The following is a 23,555-nucleotide window of genomic DNA, read 5'->3' on the forward strand; positions in this document are numbered from 1 at the left end:
ATTTTTTTTTTAATTACGATTTTGTAGTTGTATTAAATAAAAATGTAACTTATTGAATAGCTAACACAATAGCTAATTTAAGAAATAGTTTAATAGAATGAACCAAATTCTTATTTTTGGCGGGAAAATCAAAAACTACCACTTCGTGACCACTCTAATATACTTATGAACGTATATATTTATAATATAAATTTTGGAATATAATATAAATTTTATATACATTCGACGCAGCACATAGGGACACAAACTTATTAAAAAGGTATAAACTTTTTCTTGAGCAAAACTAAAAAAGGCCGATGTTGAAAAGAACATAAAAAATCATATTTTCTAGAAATATAGAAGAAATACCTACCTAAACTCCGTTGAGCAATAGAACTAATGAATGACCGAAATGCCCAACTCTAACTCCGGCAGTTCATGACCAATAGAGCTTAACATTTTTGTGTGGCCTACTATCCTATAGTGCTAACTAGTACGGGTGAGAAGTTACTCCAAAGAAAGCACAAGTCCTTTGCTCAACTCATACCAGAATTACTACTGAGTAGGGTCACTTTTCACGAAATTACCCATATGCTTGCTGATATGTTTGATATATATAAGTACATTTATATATAAAGTTCATAATCGATACTCAACTGTAATTTTAAATACTAATTCATATGCCCAAATTATACAACCGCGTAACCGTATTATAAAGAAGGTAGGTAACTCTGTTTCATATTTTTTATGTTTTCTTCAGTTGTTTTTCATTTGTGTGTTCGAGAATTTGTGTTTTTTTCCTTTTGTTGTTGAAAAATTTGTTCTTATTGTGTTTTAATATATTTGTAAATTATGAAATAATATTGTTTAATATTTGTATAAATTTGTTTCTGTTTTGAAATACCTGTAATAAGTTACAAGTCACTAGCATAAATAAGAAAATACAAAGTTTACAACTTCCTGTGACACGAAAACAACGAATATAAAAAAGAAAGAAATACGACGTGACAAAAAAAGTATTTTTTTTTGGGTGGAGATTAACGAATTAAAGGCGAAAATATTCTAATAATTTTTGAAAGAATACAAAGTTTTTATATATTTTTGTAAATAAAAAGCCATAAAAACCGACAAAATTGATTTAAAATTGTGGAAACATACTAAAATTGATATGAACAAAGAAATCTACTATGAGGGCTGGTTGATCAAATCACCGCCCACGAAGCGTATATGGCGTGCTGTAAGTATCAAGTTCCTTTTATTGAATTTCATTTTCTTTATTCTTTTATTTTCTTTCCTTTAATTATCTAAATAGAAAAGTTTTATAATAATAAAAAATTAATAACAGTAAACAATAAAAGTTAAAATTAAGTACAAAATTAGGAATGAAAACTGACTCATAATATTTATATAAACAGACAAATTAAAGAACCGTATTTATTTTTTGTTGTTATTGTTGTCTGTTTATAGAATAACAAATTATAAATGGCAAATTATGGCGAATTTTGATATTTATACCAGGCATGGAAATTGTTATTTGTTTCGAAATAAAAATGGTACTGTAATTCTATCGCATAAGTATTTTTAAATTTTTGAATTATTCTATTTAATACAAAGGTAATAAAATTATTTCTATTGTTCAAATACTAAGCAATTTTTTCTAAAGTAATTAAGTATTATATTTATTACTTTATAACCAAACAATATAAGGAACCTCGTATTACATTTTGAAAGATTTTTATCTTTAAGTAGGTACTTTAGTGAAGGTTCTATGATGGGAAATGTTATGAATCAAGTTTTTTATGTTTACTTGACTTTCGGAAGAGCATTTTATATATAAGCTAAGATCAATTGAAATATAGTCAGAATTTTAGAAAATTCTAATCTCGAGGACATTTGGATTCTTCTAAAAAGTGATTTTAAAATGCCAACATAAGGACATGGTTAAATCTATACACATACATACATAAGTGAGTAGTATATCGGAATAAGTTCGTTGCTGACAAAAAGACAGCAGATAACACACAGAAAATAGGTATCTGTTTGTGTTAAAATAATAAGATACAGAATGAATCAGGGTACATGGGTATATAGTTCTAGTCATAGCAATAAAATCGTATGAATGTTTTGGATGTGTTGGCGATAAATGTACGATAGATTATTGGGTGACACCATAGTTAGAAGCATGTTTATTTGTTCATTCCTGGTATACCTTTTCGTGGAAATGCCCATAGGTATTTAAAATAAAAAAAATCTTGAAAGAAAAATTGGTTTATTTTACAAATCGGTGTTGGTGCATAATGTAATCATAAAACAAACGACCTGAACAAATTCTTTTCATTTCTTCTACAACATTGACCACGTAGTTCTATGTAAAGCGGAATTGGATCTATTTAAAACTCGCCATTTTAAAAATACTATTTCATTCGTAATTCAGCTCTGGGTGGAGGAAGACCATCATGTGTCGTTGCCATTTTCGCTTAAGGGTAATCAGGCCATCCGTTTTGCTCTGCCTTCAAACCTCATTGGCCAATGTGTGACGTGAGATATGCATGTTGACCATATGCAATCGTGTTAACTTAACCTAAGTTTTTAATTTTGATTATGGTGGAGAACCAAAAAAGTAGAATTTGTATTCAGGCCTGTCGTACTGGAAAATTAGAGTTGGCGTTGTGAATCTTCGATTCGGTCAAGTTAAGTCTTAGCTACAGAAGTAACTAAGCAAACTTATAAAACAATTTATAAACTATTATTTAAAATCATCCTGGACCAGAATTTTATATATGCCAAAGAAATCTTTTATAATGTCATTAACTTTTTACTAACGAATGGCTATATTTGTGAATTTACTTGATAACATTGAAGAAAAGTAGCTACATATCTGCCAACCCTGTATATGCATTAAATTATTTACATTAATAATTATTCATTTAATTAAGCATGTATTCATTCATTCGTGTGCTCTTAAAGTAAATTATTTTAATTTATGAATGAAATAGTAGTAAAGCTAATAATGAGTCAGTTAAATAAATGCAGATATCGAAAAATGTTCATTCTTAATTCAAAGCTATGTTAAAACGATCTACTAAACTAAACTAGTTGTAGATTTATGGTTTAATTTTGTTAGATTTCATTGCAGTTTTCAGATAACTTTAACTTCCTCTTCTAATCTAGTATTTATTCATATCCACTATTTCTTCCAAACACAATTTGTAACGAGTTTCAAAATGACTTTATACTCCCAAACTAAAAGTAAGTGATGGAAGATTTTGGTTGGTCTAAAGGACAAAAAGCCACCCAAACCAATCACAATTCTAATTTATAAATAAAAAGTAATAATGTAATTGTTTCCAAGTCCAATACATTAAAACTAATATAAATAGTTTTCATATTTCAAATGCTTTAAATATTATATTACTTGTGCAAATTGGAAAATTTTCATTCCATTACTTATGTGTTTGACCATTTGTTTATCTTGCCATTTGACATATTTTATTATATACATATGTGTAAACATTACTTTCTTTTATAACTTGAATACTTTCAAAACACGTATTTATATGGACTTGAGCTTGAGTAAATAATATAACTATGAAAACAATGATTATCACGACCACAAGTATCATTAAGTGCGATTAGTAAAAGAGGTTTTCTAACATAATGACCCAATTGTTTGTTTTAAGCTTAAAATAATGTATATACGTACATCATTATTTCTTTGTTCATTTAACTAGCGATTACGTTTAAAAAATGTTTCCAATAGTTGATAAAAAACTTATTAATTTGCAATAAACTTTTTAGAATAATTACGTTTTCAATTGTTGAAAATTTCGATCATTTTTCACAAAGAAAGAAAACAGATTTGTTTAGTTAAGCTAAAAAGCTAATATAAATATAATCTTTTGTTTAATTTTTTAAATCCAAACGCTTTAATTTGTAAACACCATTTATATCAAGCTATTAACTAAACTATTTACTGCGAACTTGTTTATTAATTAAACAGTTTAATCATAATTAATTTACTTTTATTGTTAGCTTAGTGTCTAAGGATACTTTTTGTTGTTATAAACATATCAATTAATACATCATGCTGATTAAATGATTAATAGGGACAACAAAATAATACATTTGTCATACTTATCCATAACACCACTACTAGATTATAATGATTAGCTTATATTTATTACGATTTATTCATCATGTATTTATATACATTTTAGAGTAGATATTTTCTTTTTAAAGAAAATATTTACTAAACAACATGTGAACATATATATTCTTATTAATTTTTTCCATTTTTTTATAAGGAAAATAGATTTTTCCACATTTATTTGAATATTATATAGTTATTGTCGATTATCTTTTGCAAATATCTTAAGTGGGCGTCTGGCTGTTATTGTGGTATATTATTTTGTTTATATACAATTCAAAATAATTTGAATTTGAACTGTTCTGTAGAAAAAAGTGTATTTTACAAATATTTATTCAAGAAAAGAATCATCTGACGCCGTGTGAATACTAACTACATGAATTTAATTTGTATGAAAGCAGATAATTAAAATAATGAAATCATTTTTTTATAATAATGCAATATCTTTGACTAATCAGTAAAAGTGTTTATATTTGGTTTATACGCGTAGGGCTAGTTTTTCTGATAAAGATAATCTTCATTCTTTGGTTAAACCTGGTTTAATATATATTTCGTGTTTTCAGTTATCAGTAAAGTTACTTATTATCTTAGTTTAACTGAGTGTTATTGTACAATTAAACTCAAGTTATAAGTGAGAAAACACAATTAACAAAAACAATAAAACAATGATTTTGGAAGAACAATAACTTAATATTTTAAGTAAATTGCAATTATCTGATTTGTTTTGTTTTATTTATTATTGTTTTAAATGTTTATTTAACATTTTTCCAAAATTTTCCTTTTTACAAAAGTATTGTTTGCAAAAAAAAACAGCTGTTCATTGTTTATGTTTTTAAGTGAAAAGTTGGCAATACTAACAAAGTTAACTGATCTTAAATCTAAAACTGAAAAACACAATCATCGGTTTAAGTCCGCCTACATTTGTTCCGAGTTTAATCTAACAGCAAGTTAAGCCTAGTTTAACTGAGGAGTAAGAAACCCGCCCTTTGAAAGCCACAATCACATCAGGTAAAGGACTGGGTAACTGCTATCGGTAGATATTCAATTTAGTTCAAAAGAGTGGCTCTCTTGTCATTACTAGCGTCATTAGTAGTGCTTCATAAGTATTATTTTGTATTTGCAATCTATGGAACATACAAAGATTCTTTATTGGTCGAATTTCCATATGACAAGCATATACTAAGGGTGGGTTTCTTACTACTCAGTTAAACAAGGCTTAACTTGCTGTTAGATTAAACTTGGAACAAAAATAGGTGGACTTTAACTGATGATAGTGTTTTTCAATCATGGATTTAAGTGCAGTTAACTTTGCTAGTATTGCCAACTTTTCACTCAAAAACATAAACAATGAACAGATGTTTTTTGCAAATAATACATTTGTAAAATGAACAAATTTGGAAAAAATGTTAAACATTTAAAACAATAATAAATAAAACAAAACAAATCAGAAAATTGCAATTTCTCTAAAATATGAAGTTTTTGTTCTTTCGAAATCATTGTTTTATTGTTTTTGTAAATTGTGTTTCTCACTTATAACTTAAGTTTAATTGGACAATAACACTCAGTGAAACTAAAATTTAAAAAAAGTGTTAAATAAACATTTAAAACAGTTTATTTAACATTTTTTTCAAAATTCACGGTAACCTTTAATGATATTAAAACTCTAGACTTCGGGGAAACACCTCTGATAGAATTTTCATAATAATTGACACTCATTAAAATTCTTCTAAGATTTAACTCTTTTTGAAATCTGTTTTATAATAAACTTTGTTTTAATTGTTTGCCACAACTACAAAACGTTTATTTACGAATCACATCATTACAATTTTATCAAATTCCATTTCAATTAAACTTTTGACTTTGCATACAAAGTAACATTTTCAAAAGATAAATATTTCAAAGATCGATTAACATAATTTTTTAACTTGGCTATAAATTACTTTTAATTCATAAAATTTGTTTTAAACCATAAAGGAAATATAGTGAAAAAAAACTTTTTACCTCGTGCTGCCACCAACATTAGCAAAGCATATGGCTAGTAAAAATATAAATGGGTTGGTTGGTTGGTCGGTCAGACAGTCATGTCAATAAGTGATATGATGACGTTGTTGTGGTGGTGGTGGTGATGGTGCCGGTGGTGAATGGATGATGTTTCTGTAGTATATTATTTTGCAGTACGTTTGTTTAATGTCTTCTATATATTATTTGTATTATATGTGTATGCATATCAGTTTAACAATACCACAAACTTACCGATCGATCCCCACTAACTACATAGCATGTTTTTACATTTTTTCAATTTGAATTTCTGTTTAGTATAAAATTGCATTTTAAACAACTAACAACTCATTTATAAGTTTAGTCTTCGTTTATCGTAAACATTTAATAACGTTAAAACAACTATTGTTGTTAAATAAATTCGATATTATATTAAGTAATAAAAAAAACTTAAGACAATATTACAACAACGACATTTTCAAACAATATAAAGTTTATTTACATTCTTGGAAAATGTTATTAGTCATAGTAGTATTTTTTTGCACGCCTTTCCTATTGCAATAACTTATCAACGATTTATGTATATTAACAGCGTGATTTTTGTTTTCATTATTAAATTATTGTGGGTTAAAGTTTATTTTTCTTATAGACTCGTTGATATTTGTTTTGTTAATTGTTGTGATAAATTCTGATAAAATGTAAATCATCTAATTTAAAGAAAAGAAAAAAAACATAAACATGACATTGTGCGTATTTTGTATATTTATTTATAGCAACCTCTAAAAGTGTTTAATGCATTCGAAAAAAATATACAAATTTCCTTCTATCTTTAGAACCTATTACATGTTTTAGTATATATCTGTGTTAACTCTATAGTGAATTTGATATATTTTAATGTGATCAGTTGTTAAAATGTTTAAAATTTCATATTATATTAGTTTGTAAAGCGGATTGTGGCCAGTTATTCGCCAGTTATTATGTTTCGCAGCTAAGCTGTAATAAATAGTGAATTAATCAATTTGTCAATCTATATGTTTTGCAGTTAGTGAAGATTTTTGCTTTAATTCCGCAATAATATTTCCAGGTATCTTTTGCTGGTCTGATATTCAGTAAATGTCGTACAAAACCACTTAGGGTGGCTTGAATATCGGTATAGATACTATATCTAGTAGATATTAAATGGTTCATACTAGAACTGAACTAGAACTGAACTAGAACTGAACTAGAACTGAACTAGAACTGAACTAGAACTGAACTAGAACTGAACTAGAACTGAACTAGAACTGAACTAGAACTGAACTAGAACTGAACTAGAACTGAACTAGAACTGAACTAGAACTAAACTAGAACTAAACTAGAACTGAACTAGAACTGAACTAGAACTAAACTAGAACTGAACTAGAACTGAACTAGAATTGTACTAGAACTGAACTAGAACTGAACTAGAACTAATCTAAAACTTAACTAGAACAGAACTGAAACTAAACTGGGGCTAAACTAGAACTGAACTGGGACTGAATTATAACTTAAACTGAACTACAACTGATTAATTTTAGTTTGTTGCAAATTTGACTGATGTTTAACAGAAATTATTAAATATTAATTTTTTAAAGCAAATACGACATTTTTCTTGCGAATTAAAAAATATAATTTTTTAATAAAATTTTTAGAATTCTCTTGCACAATCCAAAAGAATGGACAAAAGCCAAATAAAAAATATATTGGAATTTCAAAAGAATGTTTATAAGTACATATGTTTATAATCACTGAATAAATTAGGGTTTTCCCAATATGTTATAAATAGCAGCATTACCTAGAAATATCTTCCTTATTAAATGGAAGGGGAAACCAAATTTGTTTTAAGCACGCAAAAAATAATATTCCTGACATATGTATTTGAAATAAAACTCTATATATTATACGATATTTTTTGTGTGTTTCTTTTTTATCTACTCTAACATAGTTGTTTACGCTGTTTTTTTTTTTTGTTATATGTATGTATGTATACAATACATAGAAATAATTTTGTTTAGTTTATCATAATTAATATAATATTTATAATAATGTGTAACAAGTGTTTGTTTGTTTGTGTATGATGTATTGCGATCCAAGTTGCGAAATGTTATTTATTATTGTTTTTATTTTCAATTCCTTTGTAGCGTTGGCGTAGACGTTGGTTTACTTTGAAACAAGGCGAGATACCCGAACAGTTTTGCCTTGAATACTATGCCGACCGTAAGTGTCGCAAATTGAAAGGTGTCATCGATTTGGATCAATGTGAACAAGTCGATTGTGGTTTGCGTTTGGAAAATCGCAAACAAAAATTTCAATTTATGTTTGATATTAAAACACCAAAACGTACATATTATTTGGCAGCGGATACGGAAACGGATATGCGTGATTGGGTTAATTGTATATGTCAGGTGTGTCATTTGCATGATACTAAACAATCACAAGGTAAAAAAATAAAAAACAAAAACAAACTTCTATGTGCAAAAATTGCTAAAATGTAACATTATTTGTTTTTTTAACAGATGATAATCGTAACCAAAACAATGCTGCTACCACACACACCAATTCATCAAATGATACCACTACCACAACCATTAATTCGTCGAGTGGCACCAATGCAAGTAATACTCGTCAGAGTTTTAACAATGACATTCTTAGAAGGCCTTTAAATGTTGTAGAACAACAACCACTGACAGCAGCCACTACAAGTGCAAATTTAACAAACGCTTCTTCGTCCACATCATCGACATCATATCAGCATAGTAATGATAGTGCCTATGTTAATACAGAGTATACTAATCGCGAGACATTATTGTGTGATGCACAATTTGAAAAACAACAATTGGTTAATGTGGCTGCTAATGCTCAGCATACAGCACCATCGAATACATCATCGGCAGCTTTGTACTTGAATGCGGCTGCATTTCAGGATACTTCACGTTTATCAGTCAGTTCAAATGGTGTTGTACGTAAGATACCGGAAAATTTAGTTTTAAACAATACACCACTACCAGAATCTCAACAGCACAGCGTACAACCATCACCGGCTTTAAGTACAGCATCAGGACCTTATATACCCATTAGCGAATGTTATTCGGGTAGTCCGAAATTTATGGTAAGTATATTATTATAATATTAGTTTTTTTATATTTCTGATTAAAAATTTTTATATTTTTTATTACAGTTGGATAATGAAAATCCTTCAACTCCTTTAAATAATTTGGATCCAAAGTTTTATGACACACCTAGAAGTCATAATAATATTGGTTTAAATTTAACCAATGATCAATCGTACTCTCCCAAAATTACAAATTGTGGAACGGTGGTAATTTCTTTTTGATATTAAATAATATTTTCTTTGCGAGATTTATAAAAGTTTATTTTACTTTTATTTGTTAGCAACAACCTATTAATGTTTCAAAAAATCGTAGCCAAAAGTCCGATTCAGATTCTGAAAGTGTTTTTACCGATGACGACGAATGGGCACATCCTATGCCCTTAAGAGAAAATATGGGTGTGTTTTAGTTATATAGTTTTTACATCATCTACAAAAGTAGTCGATTAATAATAATTTCTAACATGTCTGTTTTATTTATAGATCGTAATACAAGACCTTCCGATAGTTCGGTGGAAAATGAATCTTTTGTTTTGACTTATTCACAACGTTTTTCCAAACTACCTGACGATGTCAAAAAAGAGCAGCAAGGCATGACAACACAAAATTCCAATGATTGTTTGGAGAAACTGGCAAAAGTATTAAAAAATAAAAACAATTTAATTTTGGACTTTAAGGAAAATGAAAAGTAAGTAAACAATTTGAAATCATATGTATTTCACAGGGTGAAAAACGAATCGGTTATGATCAACATGATAAATTATCTAACTTTTAGATTAACACGAGATTTGCCACAATTTTCCGATACGGAAAATACTTCACCTGCTATAATAGGACCGCGTGATGCCAGATCTGTAGTTGAAGAAAGCTATGACATACCACGTTCACATCAACTACCCTACTATAATATGGCCCATTTGCTGGAAAAAGTTACAAGTCCAGAGGCCAATCCTATAGCAGCTTCTACACCCAATTTAATGGCGGGCCTAGATACTATGCCAGGATCACCATCATCTGTGATTTCAGTGGCTCATTCTCTAGGACCACAATCGTCAACGAATATGCGCACATTACCGCGACCACATTGTTATACAAATGCAGCACCCAGTAAAATTGAGGGTAATGTATTTCGTTATGATTTCATCGAACAAACAAATTTGCCACCAGTCAACCGCAAATTAAAACCAAAATTAAGTATTGAAGCTGATAAGCCACCCGAGGAGTTACCAGCTAAACCACCACAGTTGGCTGTGCAGCAAGTGGACAATTTGGCAAATCGTTTGCATAACACACAAATACAAGCACCAGCTGGTCTGGTTGGTACTGAAAATATACCACTGAAACCACCTTCAGTGGATCGTAAAAATAAACCAAATGCTTATAAGGTAAGAGATTTTTTTTGCCAAATTATTTTTTTATATAAAATTTATAAAACAAATTTTCCGTTTTTACAGATTGGCAATTCAAATACATTGGGTAATAATACACGACGTACCACAGGTGCTCCACTCTCAATGGTGCTACCAAACGATGCTGAAACATCAAACACTTCATATCTAATGGAAACTAGAACATTACCACGACAACCCAGACCAAATTATGCATTTAATACATCAAATGCTTCACTATGTAATACACCAACTGCTGTAAATGCTCCACCTACAGTATTTAGCATACAACATCAGCGTACCGCTTCGGCTAATGCAGCTATGCAACAATTATCTAATGCAACTAACGCAATACCTCCGCAAATACAACCACCACCTAAAAATGAACATAAACTACAATATTTCGATTTAGATGTGGCAAATGCTCCGGCCATTAATCGTCAAAGTATGAGTGTGGGTAATTTGAATAATCCTGGCGTTGGACGTTTGGGTTTAGCTGCTGATCCCTCAGCCAGGGCTCCAGTACAAAGTACTGTAGTTTATAATTCAGTAGACTTTGTTAAAACGGAGGCCTTTAAACGAATACGTGAAGAAAGAAAAAAAGAAAATGAAGGCGTTAACGCTAATAAATAATATATTTAATAGAACTAATATCATGATTATATATATATATCAGAAATATCTTGGCATAATAGTTAAAAGAGATTCCATTGTATTTAGTTATAGTATAGTTTTAATAGTTTGTATTTGTGTGCTTTTAAGCATTTATTTTATGAATGTAATTTAATAACATTTTTTATAAGCTTTAGCTTTTTTTACTAAAAGAAAAAAAACTTTTGTTTGAATGTGCTAAAACTTAAAAATATTTAAGTTTATTTATTTGAATATCTAGGTTTTAATTTTATGGAAAACTTTAAACACAACATTAAAATTTTGTATTTTCATTACAATTTATTATAAACATTCAAAATAACGCACAGTGCTGATAATTAGCAAAACAAAAACAAAATTTTTATAATTATTAAGAGCAATAGTAATATTTTTTGTCATTTGTCATGACAAATATCTTTTCAATTTTAATATTGAATGGAAAAAAGGAACATTTTTGTATCAAAACAATAATCAAAGTATTTAAATAATGCTTTGCATTTTTTTTTTATAATTTTCATATTTTTAGAAAACAAAATATTTCTGCACCTTATACCAATTAAATTAATTTATAATTAAGAAAAATTTAAGTAACTGACTTCTGAGAACTGTTTTAAATAAAATCAAAATTATTTGTAGACATTTAAACAAAATATTCTATTTTTTAAATCAATATACTTTTTCAAAAATTTCTAAAAGTATATGTACCTAAGCACAACGTTAGCTAACAGACAAATGTCCGAACAATAACCTAACTTGTTAAGTTAAATAGATGTCAAAGCTTTAACCGAATGCTCTTCCAGAGGTCACATCATTATGTAGCAGGCTACTCGGAAATAGTCGGCATTGAAAGAGAGACTTACTTGCTTATCCCAAAAATTTGAGCGAGAGGATCTCTTTTACAATGGTGGGGTGATCTTCCTCGTCAAAATGTGCAAGTGTGAGGTTAGTATAATGACACGTATTCTGCGTGGACACACAGGATTACGGTCACAACTATACAAACATTTATTAAATGAAAGCCTGAAGAACTTTCTTTGCTATTGTCAGGCTTTAAGGCTCAAAGTATACAAACAACGCCAAGGATAATTCTCTTGTCGTGATACGAGGGTTTAAGTAAACATCGTGACTATAACTTACTATGACTAATGCTCCGGTATCTAGCCATTTTTAAGTTATGGTTTTAAAGAAGCGTAAAACTAAAGGATACTCATAAGTGTGGTATGTTCCTTCCAATTCTACTTCTAATTGTAAAGTATTTGTCTATTCCACGTACGCCGTCACTGCGTGGATCGTCCGTCTATTGATGTCAGGATGAAGAAGAGGAAAATGTAATAAACACCTTTGTCATTGTTGTGCTTTAGAAAACATTTGCTTAGAACCTTAAAGGAAAGCGAGTATTTGACTAGATATATAGTGCAAGTCTGAATCATCAGGAACCGTGATTGATTGAGTATTTAGTCCTTATTAACACACAATCTCTCTCCTTCTTCTCTTATACTCTCCACTGTACTTAATATTTCATTCTCTTCTATACTTCTATTGCTTTTTTCTACTCTTAAGCAATTTTCCGACCCTTTAAAGAATATATTTATATAATATCTGGATTTATATAGATATAGAAGTCCATTAGACATTCGAAAAGTTTTTTTATTTAAAATCCACAAAACCGATTCATAATTAATACGAAGGAAGATCGTGGGGCGTCATTATCTCTAAAAGATAATCAGGCCGTCCTTTTTCCTCTGCCTTCGAGAGTTTTAGGTTTCACTAACGCATTGGTTTAGTGTGTGATGTTAGATAACGGTACTGAGTTTTTCGAATTTTACATATTGTTCCCTATTCTGCATTTCAATTCGAATCGAAATTCTCTCCGTTTGGCAACTTTGGTGTTCTGCATTTCGATTCGAAACCGTCACATAAACAACTTACAAAAACGTAATTACGATAGAAGTGCGGAATACACACAATCGTAAAGCATTAAAACGAAATGGAATTGCTTCTTCTTTTTCTTGCGATTCATTTTTTTGTTGGAATACCTTTTTTCGATCATTGCGTAACTGAATGCGTAAACGTAATCGAAATGCAGAATAAGAGTGATTAACCATTTGCATTCGGATTTATAACCCAAATTTTACTTTGATACATGATGGAGTACCATAGAAAACTCATTGGATTTTGGTAGAGACCATAAAACTCATTAGCTAAGTCTGATCGGTCTGGCTCAGATATAGTTAATGGAATTTCTTGGATGTTGCCCTATGCTCGCTATGTGCAGCACCATTTAAATTTTTAGATTAAATAAATTAACAGATTGAAATTGGATTATAATAAAAAGGTTGCAAAGAAAACTATTAAATAATTATTAGTATCAGAAATTTCTCAAATTCAGTTATAATTTAAAGATATTTTGATTAGAATGTGTTAATTGGGAAAGATGCAGTCTAAGATAAACCCGTGGGCAAGTTTTATGCGAAATATATGGTAAAACAGTTATATGTTTCATTAAGAGCCAATCTTTAGGTGAAGGATTAGGGATTAAATTAAAATTAATCCTCGAAAGTCGTTTTTGAATACTCAATCAGCTAATTTTGTTTGCTAGTTTAAGCGTCCAATGGAGGTGGATGGAACCGATGCCAAAAAAAAAATAATACAATTTTTGTTAAAATAAACATTAAAATGTTTGATTTATCGATAAGTATAAATTATGGGGACTTCTTAATATAGCATAATAGCAGCCTTTTATTAACAATAGACAATAGATTTGACTACTTCGTTTAACATTAAAAAACCTATAAAGTAATTAAGACTTTCTGAAAAAATATATTATCGATATATACAACAACTAAGCAATGAAATAAAATAAATATAATTGGACAATGGAGATGTCAAAAAAGATTTCCTATAAAACCTGAAAATTTTTGACTTGTATTGGTACTACACTGAAAATAATCCATGCTCAACTATACGAAAAAAAAAATTCCTAACTTGTATTTCCGTAATATTTACAAAAATTTCGTGTATAATACGAAATATTATTTAATAAAACCCTTTTCTATTTTTACGAAAGTACCAAAAACTTTCGTAATATTTTTTCTTGAATTTTAGCGAAATTAAACATATTGATATTAATTATATTATGATTAAATAAAACTACAACATTTTTATAAAATTTAAGAAAAAGTATAATATTATTCTCGAATTATTTTCATAAAAAAATTCAAAATTCGTGTGGAGAATAATTTTGAACTAAAATTAAAAAATTTATTTTAAAATGAACAAAAATGTTTGAATAAATTAATATTTCGTAAATTTTACCATATTTATTCAAAATTCCATTTTTTCAATTTATGCAAATTAATTGTTTTCAAAAATATTTTGCATTATACTAAAATTCGTATATATTTCGAAAGAATTTCGTGGTGCGAAACAACGAACGATTCGTACAATGTACGACATTTTTCATATATATTAGGCATGGATTTTTTTCAGTGTACATATGTAAACAAGCTAATGTAAACAAAAATATTAAAATAAATCTCAAGTAAAAATTTAGTTTCACTCAAAATATGAATAAATACATATACCAATTAAAATACAACCATATTTTGCAAACAATAATATTTATTAGTCATTTCAGAATATAACTGATGAGCGAAAACACACTGCAGTTATATATGTACACTATTGTTCAATTCACAATCAGTGTTGTACGGTTGTATCGTAGTATGTCAAGATTTTTTATTATTGATTTGTTTTTGTTCCAAAAAATTTTATTTGAAAAATTTTTATGACATACAACGCTACAACGATACGATATCGATTGTGAATTGGACATATATGTTTATAAAATACTATTCCATAAGGAAATTTAGTTTTGTATTAATATTTAAAAATCAAAAAATAAACTTTGCTTAAAACAATAAATAATAAAATATATATATATATATTATATATATATATATATATATATATATATATATATATATATTATATATATATATATATATATATATATATATATATATATATATATATATATATATATATATATATATATATATATATATTATATATATATATATATATATATATATACAAGTAAAATTAGAAAATATTATAAATGAAAACTTTTAATTTAAAATAAATAAATATAAGAATTACACATTCTATTGCTAATATAGCGCATTTAAAAATAATAAAATTCTTTAAGCTAATATCTTTTTATATCTATTTAGATATTGCAAACAATAAAGCAGTTATTTTAGAAAACTTTAAAAAATATCCACTTTATTTATTTGAGTTACTACCGGTCCACACTAGGAAACTTTTTTTGGGAAACTTTTGATTTTGCGTAAGAAAGAATATCATTCATCTCTCTCGCGGTACGGAGTTTCCCGTTCTCGGAAACTTGTTTTGTTATTCTTTTCATTCGTACAACAACAAATCAATGTAATAAACACATAGTTTCTGAAACAAAAGGAAATATTAAGAAAACTTTAAAAGATAATTAAGAAAAAGTTTCTCTACAAAAGTTTTCCAATGTGGACGAGGTCTTATAGATTCAAAATAGATATAACGATAATTCGGTTATCGGTTTGAAAACATGTGATAAATTATTCGAGAAATGAATATTTGGGTCGTGTACATATTTTTCCAATTGTGCTACCCCGTAAGACCTGGTCCACACTAGGAAACTTTTGTTGATAACACTACGTGTTATTTGCATTGATTTGTTGTACGAATGAAAAGAATAATTTAACAAAACAAGTTTCCCAGTACGGGAAACACCGTACCGCGAGAGAGATGATTAATATTCTTTCAAAAAGTCAAAAGTTTCTCAGTATGGACCGGCAGTAACGGATAATTCCCGAACTATTCCTTTTGTTTTTCCCAGAGACACAGAGAAGTTCTAGGCATGAATTATTTGCCATTTCCTCAAGAGGCGCCCAATAACGATTTTATAGCCAGTTTAGAAATTTAGATATTTCTATTCACATCTAGTTTATCGCTCTTTTTAAAGTTCATATTTAAGCTTGGAAAATGTTGTAATATTCCTGTAGTCTGAAACTCAACGTTGAAAACTTGGAAACCATTAGTAGTATTTCATTAAATGCGAAATGATGGTAAAATCTCATAGACCTGGTTCAAACTAACAAACTTTTTTGGGAAACTTGATTTTTGTGTGTGAAAGATAAAGATGGTTGATATTTCTCTCTCTTTCTCTCACACACAAAAATCAAAAGTTTTCCAAAAAAGTTTCCCAGTGTGAACCAGGTCTTATTTGTCACAAAAATCACCATGGGGTCTACCAAAATACTTATAGGACTAGAAATAAGCAATATAAAGATTCTGATATGGATTCTAACGGGGCATTACTCAGTTAGAGGTTTTGTCAGTAAGTGGCACAGTAGAATACCGCAATATTACAAGTTCTGCGAATATGAGGAGGAAGTGAAGACGATTGACCATATAATGTCAAAGGATACAGAAACTCAGGCTGATATGGTAAGGGAATAGGTTCCATGGCTAAATGGGGATAATTTCGGGACTAAACGGCCGTAGTCTACTAGGTTTTGTCAAAGGAATTAGTCAGTTCTTTGACTGGGGTAACATGGGTTTTCTTTTAGTTATTTATTTACTCATTCTTTAGATTACTATCCTAGGGATTATTTTAGGATTAGTCCCATTTTTTCCGTTCATCTTGGTGTATAATTTTGCCTCTCAGTTTTTGAATCTTCACTTTTTGAGGAAAAGCGCAATGGTGTATAACCCTTCTTAACCTAAAACCTTAATTTACTGTTAGAAAATAATACAAATAGAAGTCAAAATCAATATTTAGAGCTTAACTGAAAGTTTATTCGATTATCTTCCAGAAAACAAGACCTAAACCATGGTTACCCCTGTTATTTATTCAAATATATAATTTTCATTTTGAAAACTTGACAACATAATAAACAACAATAAAAAAATACCCAGTTAAACCCTAATATAACACAATTTGTAAAATCTATTTGTTTTATTAAAAACTACAATTTAAACCATTAAAAATGTCTTTGGTCTATATAACATATCACGATGAAAACATATTCGATGTGGACAAAGAGAAAGATTACTTTACAACGCGTGAAAAACTTAAATACACTTCAAAATATCGGCCTATGGTTAAAGAGGAGAAACAAGCCAGACATATTGTAGAATTGCCGGATAGGAAAAAATTGCTAACAAGTGCCGTTAAAAATAATCATCAAACTATGGGTTATGCCCAAACTCCCGTAGAATTACCGTGTAATTTTCTAAAGAAAAATAGTGGTGTTAAATGGCAAAGATTAAACGAACATGTTTGTCCGCCTAAAAAAGAAATACCACCAGTACCGCATTTCTCCAGACCTCCGGGTAACAACATAGTAAAGGATAATAAAAAAGAATTGTTGATTAAAAAAGAAAAGGAGGATTTACTTTGCCCCCATACAAGATATTTTAAAGGTCATGAGCATCGTGCTAATTTTGTGGCTATTAATGTGGATTTGATTAAGAATTTAAAGGCTAAAAAGCCACCACCACGTTATGTTGATACACCTAAAGGTGATAGACACAATCTCTTAAATACCGGTCTGGTGCCACAATATATCTGTTCGAAAAATTTCGCCAAAGTGCCATGTTATCTAAATGCTCGCAAAAAATTCCTAAGTAAATTAAATGCTCAGTGTGAAAATGCACGTTTGGAAGCGGAAAATGCCTGCCTAAGAGCAGATAGATATTCTGGAGTTAAAAAACTAACACACGAAGAACGTCAGGAGATATTAAAGGTTAATAGAGAATTTAAATATATTTATTATTATTGTTTGAATGTAAATATTTTTCTTTTAGGGTCTTAAGACAAACTTTGCCGAGTTATTTAAAACCTATCAGAGTTTATCTTTGTATACCGATACTGTAGCGAAAAAGTTGCACAAGAGTAAAATTGAAAATGATTTACGTCAGCTGGAGCAGGATATTTATTTAATGGAACAGAATCCTGAAATATATGTTTCAGAATATTAAAGAATTTTATTTTTTTATACACAAATTGTATTTTTTATGTATGTCTCTTTTTAAATATAAAATTAAAAATTATCTTGTTTCAATAAAAATCTACAGTATATGCACCGAACACACTCATCTTTTGAAAATAATTCCTGCAGCTTAGCATCATCATCATTTCTAGCGAGGGCAAAACAGTGTGGACAATATTTGGTTTTGAATAGAGTAAGCTGAAATTAAAAAAAAGTAAGAAGTTATTAAATAGAAATTTAATAAGAATATTGCAAATATTCAATTATTTGCAATATTCACTTATTATTATTTCAAATATCTATAACGATTTATTTTGTATATTTAAAATAAACAAGAAAGTAAGTCTATTCCGGGCTCTACATACTTAATTTAATTTTTCTGGGTTCATTATTATAGAAAACTCAAAAAGTACCTTTTGAAAAATGAAAAACGAAAAGTACCAATAAGTTCCCTTTTATGTGTTCTCACCTAATCTACATACTTAATTTCATGCTTCTAGGTTCAATATTACAGCAAATTCAAGAAGTACCTTTGCAGAACGAAAAAGTACCATAAAATAGCCATTGATTTGTTCTCGTCTAATCCGGGTTCTAATTACGAATCTACATACTTAATTTCATGTTCCTAGGTTCAATATTTAAGAATATTCAAAAAGTATCTTTGAAAAAGTACCATAAAATCCCCATTGATTTGTTCTCGTTTAATCCGGGTTCTGGGTTCATTATTATAGAAAACTCAAAAAGTACCTTTTGAAAAACTAAAAAGTACAAATAAGTTCACTTTTATGTGTTCTCACCTCGTCTAATCTGGGCTCTGCATACTTTATTTTATGTTTCTGGATTCTTTATTATAGAAAACTCAAAAAGTTCATTTTAATTCCGAATCTACATACTTAATTTCATATTACTAGGTTTAATATTATAGAAAGAGTACCTTTTGAAAAACTAAAAAGTACCAAAAGTTCCCTTTTATGGCTTCTAACTTAAGCCAGGCTTCACATACTTAATTTCATGTTTCTAGCCAATAACAACACACTAGTGCTGCTCTCGCTCTGCTACTCTTGCTCTGACTCATTTTTATAAACAAGAGTACAATATCAAAAATTTACCGTATGATTATGTATTTCATATATCCGTTTTTATAAACCGATTTTGCTGATTTTAAATAGCGATCTTCCCGAAAGCATGTGTAACAGAATTATTGAATTATTCGGATCTTGCCGATATCTGGGGTCCTCTAAAAACTGATTTCAACAAACAGACAGACAGACAGACAAACATGGCTTAATCGACTCCGCTATCTAAAGGATCCTGAATATATATACTATATAGGGTCTAAAAATTATATTATAGAAATTACAAACGAAATGACAAACTTATGTATCTTCTCACGAAGGTGAAGGGTATAAAAATATGAAATATATATTAACATACCTGCGTACAAGAAATGATGCATCTCTTAACCTCATGCTCCTGTTCACATTTAACGAAATCTATAATTGACTGATTACACAACGTACAATTTTCCACAAATTTCGGCAAATGATCAAGATTAAATTTATAATTATCATACTCATTTACAATAAATAATGAAAATTTCTCAACAGTCTTCTGTGGCTTAATATCTTCCTCTGTGTTAATGATGTTAAAAGTTTTGATTAAATGATCAAACTTTAACTGCATACAAACAATAGACTGTTCTTGGAACTGAGTTAGTTTAATTTCTTTAAAAGTTAATTGCTTTAAATAGCGCAAACGATAAACAATATGCAGCAATTGCAAGGCAGGTTCCAGGATTTGTAGATCAATATTAGTTTGGCATTTAATTTTTCTATATTTCATTCTAATAGAAAATGTTGATAACAATTATTAAAATTTAAAAAAATAACGATAAATTAATTACCTACTTTTGATAGTTGGCCAATTTGCGTACAATAATTAGTTTTATTTGCAGTTTTTGTAAAAATGCTTCATTCAATTGAAGGGGAAAACTTAATTTTTCCAAGTCCAAATAAGTCATATATTTATCCACCTCAAAATTATTGAATATATCCAAATTAATTGCCATAACTAAATCTTGGGCTATATTCATATTTGGTAAATTCATATTGATTAATTTTATAAAACTATCTTGTGTGCTTAATTTGCAAACATTTAGAAATGCACTTGAGTTGGTGTACTTCGATTGATGGACATAATCTTTATTGCGATAAAGTAAAAAGGACCATAGATTCTTCGATGCTGTTGCTCCTACTCCTAGTATTTGATAATTCGCTGAATCGAACTCGTGTTCTATGATTGATTCTTCGATATTAAGTTCTTCTTTGTTGGGGCATAGAATTTTAATGTATTTTACCGCTCCCGTTATGGTGGTTAGCATGAATTCATTTTCACTAATAGCTTCAATGGCTAAATGATGCAATAGTTTATTACCAAAATACTACTTAATAATATTTGTATATATTCTTACCCGTTATTTTAATACCGCTTACATATAGAATTGAACTAGACAAAATAACACCTTCCAGATCTAAACAATAAGCCAATACATGAGCCGCCTTACAAAATAGCACCAAATAGGTTTTTGAACTTTCGTTATATGTAAAAACAGCTTTGCGACACGACATACGATCTATTTTACTCCACAAATAGTCCAATTCTTGCAAAGAACTATTTTCTATATTTGATTTTACTAAACGTACAGTGCCTTGATCACAACCGATCAACAGGAGATTCTTATAGTTGGCAATATAACTTAAACGATTTAAGGATGTTTTTAAATGACAAATTTCCTCAAACTTGCATAATGTCTCATTAAATTTAAGAACTACAACATGACCAGCAGCTGTTCCTAAATAAATGATCACATCAGATATTTGTCGTGACATGGCAAAACAAGTAATTATAAATTTATTTGTAAACTTCTTAAGATCATTGTAAGTTTTTATATGAAAAGATAAATCTTTTGAGGGAAATACATCAGTTATTAAAACTTGGGATAAGTTAGTGTCTAAAGGTTTCCATTCTTCAGTGATGGGGGCTTTTTTATATATCTCGCAATGACCATACGTTGTTAAAATACAGCAGACATTTTCATTACTCTTATTTAAAATATCAGCTTGTAGTACTCTTGGTTTTAATGGCTCTGTAGCACATTCAGCAGTATATATAATATCCAATGCCAATTCTTGCGCCTCCAGAATATTTCCTGTTTCATATATTTGGACCAGATCAATATCTCTTATGAGACCATTAATGGGCTTATCTTGGGATATGGAAATTTGTTTATTGTTATAAGGCATCAAGACCATAGTGTCACAACTATTCATTAATTCCAATATGGTAATATTTGAATTACCAATCAAAACCATGCAATTACCATTAGAACTTAAACAGAAATCTCCAACGGAATCCAGTTTAAATTCTGAGGTCGATAACTGTGTCAAATTCATAGTTGCTTTTCAGTTTACTCCTCTCTAAGACAACCAAGTTTTGCAAAATTCTCTTTTCTTTTGCTTTTCTCTGTTGTTTGTATAAAAAAAATACCAACGCGGATGCGAAATTAAAAATAAAAACAAATAATGAACAATTATCTTAAAATATTTTTCTCTTATTTTTAAATAAATAAAATCATGCAGCATAACAATTAAAATTTTAGGAAATAGAATTTAAACGTACCCTTTTTATAATATCTTTCAGTATTTAAATATCTGTGGCAGAGTGAAAAACATTTCAAAAGTACGAGCCAGTATGTCTTCAAAGAGTGGAGTTGATTTCTTGAGAAATTTAGCAAACTACTGCGTTAAGCTCGGTGGCTATGATACTGTATTGAAGGCCGTAAGCTTAATCACAAATAATGGAAATTATTAAAGTTTTTTTAGTTATTTTTAATTCACAATTTTAAACCATGTAATAATATGACGTTCAACAACGAAAAGAAGAAAAACAAGCAATCAATCAGCTGTAACAGTTTGGAGAAATGCTTTTAAGCAGCATTACCAGATTTTTTATGACTTTTATCACTTTATTGGTGCTTTTAAAAGTTTGAATCAGTGAACTTGAACACAAAATTTTTGAGGAAAATTAAAGTTCAGTGAAACCCGTTCATAACGAATAGTCAAATCCGTTATCATAACGCGATAAAAGAACATGAATTATAAATTTATTTCATATACAAAAAAAAAAAATAATTTTTTCATAGATTTCTTAATAATTTGATGTTTTGTTATAAAAATTGTTCTTCATTGAAAGAAAACGTAATAAAAACGAGTTCGTTATAAATAGCTTTGACTGTAATAGCAAAAAGCGTTATGCCCGGGACAAATTTGAATTTAAATAATAATTTATGTAAATAACAAAATACAGTAAAATTTTAGAACGGAAACCACATAATGTAAAAACTTGCAAACCAGACGAGTATGGGAGCAGACATAATATGAAGCAAAACGTATTTATTAATCCGTAAAATGTTTAATTAACTTCTTTGAATATTAAATGATCCCATAAAATTTGTATAGAAGATTCATAAAATTTTAAAAATTAACAGTTCAGTTGTATTAGCCACCTGTTTTTATAAATAAATAATATAAATATTATTATACATATTACTTTTTTACAGTGCCGTATAACAGATGGTGGTAAAGGCCGTTGTATTGGTGAATTTACTATTTCCAAAGAACATTTAAATGGTTTCGGAACGTTACATGGCGGCTATGCAGTTACGATTATCGATAATATGTCTACATATGCATTAATGTCGGCCGATTCACATCCTGGAGTTTCTGTTGATCTAAGTGTTAGTTTTTTAAAAAGTGCTAAAGAAGGAGAAGTATTAGTATTCGATGCGAAAACTATCAAAATTGGCAAAAACATGGCATTTATTGACTGTGTACTCAAAAAGAAATCAGATGACTCCATTGTGGTTAAGGGCAGTCAAACGAAATATGTTGACTTTAATAAGGAAGAATTTAAAAAGCTACACCGATTTTAAATTACATACATATATTTTTGGTAATATATAAATACACTCAGATGTTTTAATTGACATTGTTTTTTTAAAGTGTTTTAAGTTTTTTCATTTAAACAGCAATCCTTATTTAATTATATTCTCAATATACTGTGTTAATTGATGTTTTGTTTTTCAAATATTTATATATGTATTTTAATTTAAATAAATCTTTGTTATAAAATCACGATTTTAAACTAGAAAAAAT

The 23,555-nt window shown here is 28.8% G+C and overlaps 4 protein-coding genes across 6 annotated transcripts; 3 read left to right on the forward strand and 1 right to left on the reverse strand.

The window, feature by feature from the left end:
• Positions 1–749: 749 nt before the first annotated feature.
• On the forward strand, positions 750–14,341 carry LOC111684265 (protein daughter of sevenless). 3 transcript variants are annotated; one of them, XM_046951849.1, is made up of 9 exons: positions 750–1,216; positions 6,101–6,300; positions 8,284–8,581; positions 8,659–9,251; positions 9,321–9,461; positions 9,536–9,650; positions 9,735–9,939; positions 10,027–10,636; positions 10,706–14,341. In XM_046951849.1, exons 2-9 carry the CDS (start codon positions 6,268–6,270, stop codon positions 11,270–11,272), a joined length of 2,562 nt encoding a protein of 853 aa, XP_046807805.1. In that variant the 5' UTR covers positions 750–1,216; positions 6,101–6,267; the 3' UTR covers positions 11,273–14,341. The 3 variants fall into 3 exon arrangements, with proteins under 3 accessions (XP_046807805.1, XP_023302168.2, XP_046807806.1); XM_023446400.2 differs by lacking the exon at positions 6,101–6,300; XM_046951850.1 differs by lacking the exons at positions 750–1,216; positions 6,101–6,300 and adding an exon at positions 6,443–6,560.
• A 2,920-nt stretch (positions 14,342–17,261) lies between these two features.
• Positions 17,262–18,331, forward strand: LOC111684271 (enkurin). Its single transcript, XM_023446408.2, has 2 exons — positions 17,262–18,096; positions 18,158–18,331. Exons 1-2 carry the CDS (start codon positions 17,338–17,340, stop codon positions 18,329–18,331), a joined length of 933 nt encoding a protein of 310 aa, XP_023302176.2. The 5' UTR covers positions 17,262–17,337.
• Positions 18,332–18,348: 17 nt separating this feature from the next.
• LOC111684270 lies at positions 18,349–22,163 on the reverse strand. The gene is made up of 5 exons (XM_023446407.2): positions 22,021–22,163; positions 20,813–21,864; positions 20,250–20,751; positions 19,777–20,185; positions 18,349–18,540 (listed from the first exon to the last, which is right to left on the reverse strand). Exons 2-5 carry the CDS (start codon positions 21,792–21,794, stop codon positions 18,394–18,396), a joined length of 2,040 nt encoding a protein of 679 aa, XP_023302175.2. The 5' UTR covers positions 21,795–21,864; positions 22,021–22,163; the 3' UTR covers positions 18,349–18,393.
• LOC111684267 (acyl-coenzyme A thioesterase 13-like) lies at positions 22,056–23,545 on the forward strand. The gene is made up of 2 exons (XM_023446402.2): positions 22,056–22,179; positions 22,961–23,545. The coding sequence occupies exons 1-2, from the start codon at positions 22,093–22,095 to the stop codon at positions 23,330–23,332; spliced, it is 459 nt and encodes a 152-aa protein (XP_023302170.1). The 5' UTR covers positions 22,056–22,092; the 3' UTR covers positions 23,333–23,545.
• Positions 23,546–23,555: the final 10 nt, after the last annotated feature.

This window comes from Lucilia cuprina, chromosome 5 (genome assembly GCF_022045245.1).
Source record: "Lucilia cuprina isolate Lc7/37 chromosome 5, ASM2204524v1, whole genome shotgun sequence".
NCBI classification, from domain to species: domain Eukaryota; kingdom Metazoa; phylum Arthropoda; class Insecta; order Diptera; family Calliphoridae; genus Lucilia; species Lucilia cuprina.

Bases quoted from the DNA above. Each gene is read 5' to 3' on its own strand.
- LOC111684265 (XM_023446400.2), top strand. From the start codon at position 1,148: ATGAACAAAGAAATCTACTATGAGGGCTGGTTGATCAAATCACCGCCC. The intron at 8,582-8,658 runs GTAAAAAAATAA...TTTTTTTAACAG, and splicing joins TGATACTAAACAATCACAAG to ATGATAATCGTAACCAAAAC. The intron at 9,651-9,734 runs GTGTGTTTTAGT...TTTTATTTATAG, and splicing joins GCCCTTAAGAGAAAATATGG to ATCGTAATACAAGACCTTCC.
- LOC111684271 (XM_023446408.2), top strand. From the start codon at position 17,338: ATGTCTTTGGTCTATATAACATATCACGATGAAAACATATTCGATGTG. The intron at 18,097-18,157 runs GTTAATAGAGAA...TTTTTCTTTTAG, and splicing joins AACGTCAGGAGATATTAAAG to GGTCTTAAGACAAACTTTGC.
- LOC111684270 (XM_023446407.2), bottom strand. From the start codon at position 21,794: ATGAATTTGACACAGTTATCGACCTCAGAATTTAAACTGGATTCCGTT. The intron at 20,752-20,812 runs GTAAGAATATAT...TGCATCATTTAG, and splicing joins AAGCGGTATTAAAATAACGG to CCATTGAAGCTATTAGTGAA. The intron at 18,541-19,776 runs GTATGTTAATAT...TTTTAATTTCAG, and splicing joins GCATCATTTCTTGTACGCAG to CTTACTCTATTCAAAACCAA.
- LOC111684267 (XM_023446402.2), top strand. From the start codon at position 22,093: ATGTCTTCAAAGAGTGGAGTTGATTTCTTGAGAAATTTAGCAAACTAC. The intron at 22,180-22,960 runs GTAAGCTTAATC...ACTTTTTTACAG, and splicing joins ATGATACTGTATTGAAGGCC to TGCCGTATAACAGATGGTGG.